Source organism: Camellia sinensis, chromosome 11 (assembly GCF_055761805.1).
Source record: "Camellia sinensis isolate YWXY chromosome 11, ASM5576180v1, whole genome shotgun sequence".
NCBI lineage: Eukaryota > Viridiplantae > Streptophyta > Magnoliopsida > Ericales > Theaceae > Camellia > Camellia sinensis.
In genome coordinates, this window is record NC_138971.1 from 13,556,999 (window position 1) to 13,565,941 (window position 8,943).

The 8,943-nt window shown below is 38.4% G+C and overlaps 2 protein-coding genes across 2 annotated transcripts; both read right to left on the reverse strand.

Annotated features, from left to right (window-relative positions):
• Nucleotides 1–5,598: 5,598 nt before the first annotated feature.
• LOC114305104 (uncharacterized) lies at nucleotides 5,599–6,576 on the reverse strand. Its single transcript, XM_028250221.2, has 4 exons — nucleotides 6,511–6,576; nucleotides 6,053–6,392; nucleotides 5,971–6,007; nucleotides 5,599–5,881 (listed from the first exon to the last, which is right to left on the reverse strand). Exons 1-4 carry the CDS (start codon nucleotides 6,574–6,576, stop codon nucleotides 5,599–5,601), a joined length of 726 nt encoding a protein of 241 aa, XP_028106022.2.
• A 155-nt stretch (nucleotides 6,577–6,731) lies between these two features.
• Nucleotides 6,732–8,634, reverse strand: LOC114305105 (uncharacterized). The gene is made up of 2 exons (XM_028250222.2): nucleotides 8,587–8,634; nucleotides 6,732–7,142 (listed from the first exon to the last, which is right to left on the reverse strand). Exons 1-2 carry the CDS (start codon nucleotides 8,632–8,634, stop codon nucleotides 6,732–6,734), a joined length of 459 nt encoding a protein of 152 aa, XP_028106023.2.
• Nucleotides 8,635–8,943: the final 309 nt, after the last annotated feature.

An 8,943-nucleotide genomic window follows, 5' to 3' on the forward strand; every position in this document is an offset into this window, starting at 1 on the left:
GATCACATGCCCCAAAAACATCAAAATTCACACTTCGTTGGTTTTGCACACAATTTATGTTCTCTTAAGGTCTGTAAGGCAATTCTCAAATGATGTTCATGTTCTTCTGTGCTTTTGGAATAAATCAAAATGTCATCTATGAAAACAACTACAAATTCATCGAGGAATGGTTTGAAAATTCTATTCATAAGGTCCATAAATGCAGCAGGTGCATTAGTAACTCCGAAAGGCATAACAAGAAATTCGTAATGTCCATACCTCGTTCGAAAGGCAGTCTTTTCAATGTCCCCTGATTTGACTTTCAACTGGTGGTATCCAGATCTAAGGTCAATCTTAGAGAAAACCTGGGCACCCTGTAACTGGTCAAACAAATCATCAATACGAGGTAGTGGGTATTTGTTTTTCACTATTACCTTATTCAGCTCACGGTAGTCAATACAGAGTCTCAAGGAGCCGTCTTTCTTTTTCACAAACAAAACTGGAGCGCCCCATGGCGAAGTACTGGGCCTGATGAACTTCTTATCTAACAGCTCTTGTAGCTGAACTTTCAGTTCTTTCAATTCAGTCGGTGTCATTCTGTAAGGAGCTTTAGATACTGGCTGTGTACCCAAAATCACATCAATTGTGAACTTAATCTCCCTATCAATCAAATCCCCTGGTAAATCATCTAGAAAAACATTTGGGAATTCTCTGACTATAGGAATACTGTTCACATCGGTTTTAGCATCAGTAGGTATAGTCAATACACAACACAAATACCCTTTACACCATTTTTTAATCAGTTTAAAAGCTTTCATGGATGAAATCAGATACGGGGGAGGTACTACTCCAACTCCGTTAAACACAAATTCAAGCAGTCCAGGTAGACGGAAAATAACTTGTTTTGTTACACAGTCTATGGTAGCATGATATTTTGTTAACTAGTCCATTCCCAATATCACATCGAAATGATCGATATTCAAAGGCAGTAAATCAATAAACAAATGCACATCCCCAACAATAATTTCATATGCAGGGTACATATAAGCACAAGTCATGGATCCTCCAACAGGTCAAGATATAGCTAACAAATAATTCATGGGTTCCAGTGGTCTATTCATTTTTCGTGAAAAAGCATGTGAGACATAAGAATGTGTAGACCCCGAATCAATCAGAACATAAGCATTTTGAGCACAAATTGAGAGTATACCTGACACAACAGTCTCGGTATTCTGCACATCTCCCAGTACAAGTGCGAACACTCGGCCTTGCTTCATAGGCTCTTTTCCAATAGCTTTGGGGTTGGGTTTCGGTGGAGCAGTTGATGCTGCTACGCTTGGTGCAGCTTTACTATTGCCCTGAGGAGCAGAAGGGCAATCTTTGACCATGTGGCCCACCTTGCCACACCTGTAACAAGCACCAGAAATTTTATAACAAACCCTTTTATGCCTCTTACCACATTCTGAACAGGGCGGTATGGAATTGTTTCCCTGACTGGAACTGGTTGTTGACCCTGTATTATGCTTTTTGTTCGATGAATTATTTCGGCCTTTCTTGAACTTAAAGCCTCATCTCTTACCGCGCTATTCAGTTCCCGGTGTTTCAGTCTATTTCAGTGCCTCAATATTCGACTCGGCTATTATCACTCGGTCAAGAACATCTACGTATTTCAGTAGTTTCAGAACATTGATTCTGTCAAGTATTTCAACATTAAGGCCACCTTTAAACTTCCTAGCCTTTTTGTAATCAGTGTCCACCATGTGTGGCGCATATCTGGCGAGTTCAGTAAACTTTGATTTATACTCTGCTACTGACATGGTACCCTGCTTTAACTGCTCAAATTAAGTTACTTTTCGATCCCTGACACACTGAGGGAAGTACTTCTCGAAGAAGGACTCTTTAAACTGAGCCCAAGTCATGACAGTATTCGCATCACGGACGAGCATCCACCACCGTCTGGCCTTTTCTTGTAAAGTAAAGGTAGCCAGCAATACCTTGTGTGCCTCAGAACACGGAAACACTTCAAATAATTTCTCCGTTTCTAGCACCCATGCTTCGGCCTTTAATGGTTCCAGGCCTCCTTGGAAGGATGGTGGTTTCATTTTGCTGAACTTCTGTGTTAGAGCAATTATATCCTCATTAACATTCTGTTCGGGTTGAACTGGAGGAGGTGGGGGCTGTTGGTTCTGTTGTAGCCTCAAGGCCTCAGTCAACAGTTTAACTGTTCTTTCTAATCTTGCCATTCTGGCATCAGATGATTCTGTTTCATCGACATTTCTTGCATTGTCCATTTCACTATATGCAATACAGTAATAATAAACATAGGAATTGCTTACATAAACACATTAGCACACTAGCACATATATTCATGTCACGGCTACACACACTTTTCAATGCTCATGCAATGCCCTATTCACTTTCCTAGGACATCCTATAGCTCATTTGGACACGTGTGTGCGGTATAACTCGTGGTTTGATATCGCTCTGATACCACTCTGTCATGACCCAAACCTGCCCCTATGGGTTTAGCACCGTAACCGGCCAGTAATCCGTAATTACCAAAGGCCTACTTAACAGTAAACACAGTAATACAGAGTACAGGGGCTAGTGGAAGCCAAAATAGTAATAAAAGGTGTCCAATAAGCTGTGACTGTTTGTATGCAAAAAGACTTTTTCAAACATATTCACATTCATAAGCAAAACATATATACAACATATACAGATATTCAGGTTAGGGATCAAATCCCTACCATGATAGTACAGTACAAGTCTTAACATTCTATACAAAACAGAAGCAGAAAGAGGGAATCTAAAACACCCCAAAGCAGCCTTAGCTTGACACACTTGGAACCTCGCAGTGAGGCACATTGGTTGGCTAGACAAAAAGGGAGTTTAACCTAACGCCCCTAGCTTTGATCCAGTGCCTGAACACCTACATATAAATATAAACACTAAGCTAAAGCCCAGTGAATAACAAATGCGTAAAGGGGTTAAGCATGAATGTCCTTTCAGTCATTAAGCAGTCATATCAGTCATTTAGAAACCATAGTAGGTATATATGGCATATCCAATAGCAAACAGTACAGTAAGTCTTAACAGACCGAACAGTCAGTTGATGGCTATCATAACAGTAAACAGTAGTGGTTCCAAACATGGGAACTGACAGAGATCTCTGTGACAGTAGCAGTAACAGTACAGTAACAGTAAATTGCTATGGATACCATGAATACAGTTTACAAATAGGACAAACATTCATTCATTAAACAATAACGTTTCAGTAAACATAACAGTTGATCATTCGAAAAATATTCATAATTGCATATATCTTTACAACATTGTTACTCACAGAGCACTGGGCTACAAAGAGGCTAGTGAGCGTCTTCAGATGCCAACCCTTACAGTTACAGAATGAACACACACTAAGTTACACACTTGGGAATCAATGACTTAGTCCCTATCTTGACTCGGTGTGGTTCTACATCAATATCCTCATTAAGATGCCTTAACCATGGCCTAGGAATGCCTAGGATGGAATGAGGATGCAAAGATGCACTTTTAAACACTTTTCAAGATTTTCAAAAAATAGGGGTCTCGCTCGAGTGTGGCTTTCTATGCTCGAGCGGACATGCAGTCAAAGGAGCTCCGCTCGAGCGTGACTGCCTTTGCTCGAGCGGACTGTAAACTCATGAAAAGTACTGGATACATACAATTCACGCTCGATTGGCGCTCGACCTCCGCTCGAGTGTGCATTTCCTCGCTCGAGTGGACTATAAACATATGAAAAGTACTGGATACACGCATTTTACGCTCGAGCGTTACTTTCCCCGCTCGAGCGGGATGCATGTACTCAGAGTGTACGCTTGAGCGTGAAGTCTTACGCTCGAGCGTGGGTCCAAAATCTAGAATTTCCTAATTGAACCTCCAAGCTCAAATTCAACATTTAAAGCATTAAATTCGATTTTTTTGGGCCAATTTTCTGGAAAACACTTTAAAACTCATAATATGACATGTTTCAAAGATCAATTTGCAAAATCAAAGCCCAAAGGTAGTTCAATTAAACACAAATCCAAACAAAACTTCATAAACATAATGTATATGTAACATGCAAGTGTTCAATTGAAATCAAAGCTTCAAATAGTTGATCAAATGAGTCAATTCACTCAAAAACATGATGAATTCATGGACCATAGCTAGAATATAAACATGCATGTGAGGATTTCTATGAAATCAACCTCAAACTCAACAATGTGTACATGCATGCATGATTCAAGCTTCAATTCAACAATTTAAAACCAATTCTAGACTTAGATCACTAATGGTTCATGGACCATGCAAGATACAACTACAATTCAAGTTCAAGAAGATGATTCTCCTACCTTAGGTCTTCAATTTCAAGTCTAGAAGCTCAAATATGCAATGAATTCCTCAAATCTTCTAAGTCTCCAAGCCAAGTTCTTGATAAGCTAAGTTTTCTCCTACTCTCTCACTCTCTCTCCCATGGCTATGGCCAAGAAGATGGAGAATGATACAACAAAATGATACAAATTCAAGTCTCAAGAGGTCTAATGAAGTGGCCCACTAATGTGGCAAAAAGGTAAATAATGCAACTAATGTAATTCAACAATATCAATCATTCCTAATCAACTTTTAATTAAATTTACCATAAAATCACATAAATCCTAATCAGCACATAACACTAATCAATTTCTGATTCGGCCGCCGATAAGGCCTTCAATTTGCAGTTTAAAACATAAAATATGAACAGATCATTTAGCAGTCAAACAGATAGACTTGCATTTAAACTAATACACTTAATTAACCAATTCCGAATTTTAGTCAGATCAGTTACTTAACATACTTAACCACAGTTTAGCACTAATTAGTAGTATATCAGTAAACAGTGGCGAGGGTTGTCACAATAATGGTTTTTGTGTGTGTGCAATTCCTGTAGGAGATCACACCTGACTTGACCCCATTCAGCCTCTGTAAGCCCCATCAAGCCAGCAATGGCCCTAAAACCACAGTTGTCATCGGCATCTACATCCTTAATAAGACGTACGTATGGTTTCAATCCAACTGGGAGGGCATCAACGTATCAATAAGTCATAGCTGTACGAGTCCGATATACTTATTCAACAGGGAAAGCATCAACACATGAACAACAAAACGCATAATTTATCATCAACAAAAATGTAATTAAAAAATAATTACATGTAACTTCTCATTGGCAGACCGTTTTTTATGTACTTTGACAGAATCCTATGTGGGGCCCATAGGTGAGTGGCTATCATGTCCATACTAAACCAATTCAAATGCACACGGGTCTCGACGCATAAATACATTTATCTTTTTATGTTCCTTACCTCGAGGGTTGGGCTTCACATCCAGCTCAATGAGAAAAGTACTTTGCGGATTTGCAATCTTTCCTTACTTATACAGAATTTCCAACTTCATAGTATAATCAGATGCATTGAATCGCTTAAGTATGAGATCAAACTTTGGTTCATAACTCAATTCCACTTTATCATTTTTCAACTTTTGTACTATCTCAAGAGTCCTCCAGTGCGGGTGTTAGATGTAATCCGCAATCTTATAGGCACAAGGTAACCCGAGTGTTCGTCAAACAACACATCCACACATAGAAGCATCAATGCCAACATCATCCACTTGCTTACTCTCTGCTAAGACATGATCTAATGCAGTAATAGAGATATTGTCTCGGAGCTCTCTAAAATGGGATAGTTTGAACTGCTGTTGTACAACGGTTAAACTCTTCTCAAACGATGCCTTAATATCAACGTGCTGCAACTCAAGCGAACTATGGATCTTGGTCCAAGAACACTCAAAATTGACTTGGTTAGAACCAAGTAGTTGTTTAAGTTTTGCATGTGCACTTTCAGCCCTGTGTACAATGGAAACAATTAACATAATTAAGTTTAAATAATCAAGATCATAACGATTAATAGTGCAAGGTAGACAAATATATATTACCTATTGGTTGTAACATTCCCGAAGTGCATACAACTATCTGCCCATATGGCAACAAACTTATCCTTATATAGAATTAACTAACTTTGTGACACGTATTGCACTGCCTCAGGATATGTATCAAAATCCGCAAGTAGCATGGCAAGGCATTTATTATATTCAAGCTCAGTCGAGGAGAGTACTAAGAAATTCCATGAAGAGATAAACTTGTCCCATTTCTTCTTACTCTCAAACATTTTCTTGCATTTTGCCAGTACAGTTCTACTAATATGCCATCGGCATAATAAATGTCGAGATGTAGAAAACACCTTGTCAATAGCATTCATCAAAGCAAGCTTCTTGTCCGTGATAATCACCTCAGGAATAGCAATGTCATCCAAGAGACTACGCAATGTAGTTAACACCCAAACATAGTTATCAATCAGCTCAAATTAGGATATGCAAATGCTACGGAGAATGACATATTATGGATGTCACACCAACTATCTCAAGAAGAGGAAGACGATATCAATTTGTCTTATATGTGCAGTCCATGATCAGTACCTTTAGAAATGAACGAAGCAAATCTAAACTGACAGGATGTGCCCAAAACAAGTCTGTGACAGTCATCGTGTTATTGTCACACCTATGCCGCTCAATGTAATTATGTTTTTCTAATTCACCTAACAATGTTGCATCTGTGATCTCTCAGCTTTCTCAATAACATTATTCCTGTTACGTACATTGTAAATGGTTTTCATAGTGGTTACATTCAAAGCATCCTTTTATCTCAAGGTAACCAAAATCTCTTTTGGTCTGACCATGCTTTTGGATATATCCACTAATAATGATGTTTTCTCCTCATATAATCTTCCTGCAAATGAATGTCCTTCAAAATGTTTAGCAGGAGCATGATTATGCATTCCACATGCTACATCTAGCATCCAAGCATCATTAGTCATCAACTTATGAGCCCTCAACTCAAAGGGACACTCGTATTTCTTTGTACTTGTTATCTTCACAATTTTTTTGTTTGAATCATCTCTTTTTAATTGACCACTTCTCTCACAGACAATATATATCCTTGGTGTCCTATGATCGCCACCATAGTCCGATGTCTTCATGACAATCACAAAATCATTTTTCCTTCCAACAACCCGAACCCAGCTGAACAATTCTTCTTTGCTCTTGAAAACCTACATGTCAAATTCACCAAAGTCATTAAACATGTGAAAATAAAAAGAAAAAGTACTTATTTTCGATATGAGACTACCTCATTAGTACTAAATTAACTTGTGCAGTCAACAAGACCCCCAGATCCAACATTACTGCATTCCATGGATACACAGTGAAAAATCTAGAAATCTCCTAGATGTTGATTTGTGATTATGTATCAATTTTAAGCAGTATATAACAATCTCAATCAAACAATCAAGACAAATCGACACAACGATTTTACGTGGAAAAATCACAATTGGACATCTCCAATTGTGATAAAAAAAACCACGGGCAACAGCCACAAAACAATCCACTAAAAAGATATAAAGGAATTACACAGATATACTCTCAATTACCTAACGAATCCACGCCTGAATTGAACCAACCTCTATGTGTCTCTTCCAACCCCGTTTTCACCCCGGAATTGTCTTGACGATGAGCCACTCCGAAATCCACCAAAGCTTCAGGCTCGAATTCTTTAGAATCCACCGAAGAACAACTCTCTTTTTTGTATAGAATAAACAAACAAACCTTTGATGTATACTAGCGAAATATCCCCAGATATAAATCCTAGAACCCAAGAAGAAGATCTGGAGAAGTAATCCTAAAATCTGACAGAAACCCGTACTTATAGAAATCTGGGACTGCGAAGCTCACTCGAGCGAAGACTCTCTCGCTCGAGCGAGGAACCAAAAATGCGTGTTTTCCATAAGTGGCTTCACTCGAGCCACGCACCCTTCGCTCGAGCGTACATTCATCTCTTTCAGGTTTTTACACAGACGCAGCCTTCGCTCGAGCGAGCACTCCTTCGCTTGAGCGAGCAAGGGTGGACATACAACTTCGAATGCAATTTTGCATTTTGCTTCGGGGGCGCTGCCTCTCAACCCCGCCGTGGCGCTACTTCGGACCCTCCAAGGGGCGCTGCCCCCTGGACCCGCGAGCTGACCGGGCAGCTCGATCCCTGTCATAATCAGCGAAGTGGCAATCTTAAAAGCATTAACATCACAAACTTCTCTACAAGGCACAATTCGGATTGGATTCGCATCTAAAAACTCATAGCCTCACTGAAATAAAAATGCGAACAAAATTACAACTCAAAGGAGTTTTGTCAAACGGGATTGCCAATAATAAAAACCTAACACATAGTTCTGGAAAAAGCAAAATATAAAATAAAATATTATAAGTGTTCGGAAGTACAAAGTTGAACTAAGTGGAATTGTTCAGCTGTTTATAATCGAACAATTGGTGTTTGCTCAATACTTACAAACTGAATAATTGCAAAATGTTCGACACAAGAAACCGAACATATACATTTTGTTCGGTTATAGTTAGTCGAACATAGATATCTTATTCGACTTTGGATAACCGAACTAATACAAACAGTTTACTACTCAACAAGTACACGAAAACGAAAAAAAAAACCTTTTCCTTACTCCATTGTTCCGAACCAATATTACCAGATGAATCCATCATTGAATCCAATCAAAATTTTCAATAATAATACTTATATTTTTGATTATTTCTTTAAGGGTTTTTGGTTTTTGTTTTAAGATTTTTAAATTCTTGACAGACAAGATACGTAAGTAATGTTTAAAATTTTTGATGTGTATAATATTCACTATTGTCTTTTATAATAATTATATAAATGGTGTGTATCATAACCTTCTATCCTTCGCGATCATTAACCTAAGGTCAAAATTATAATAAAAAATAAAATAATTGACGGTGGGCTTTGAGAAAAAAGATATTATGTAAATAGAGACACCTACTATTCCAAAC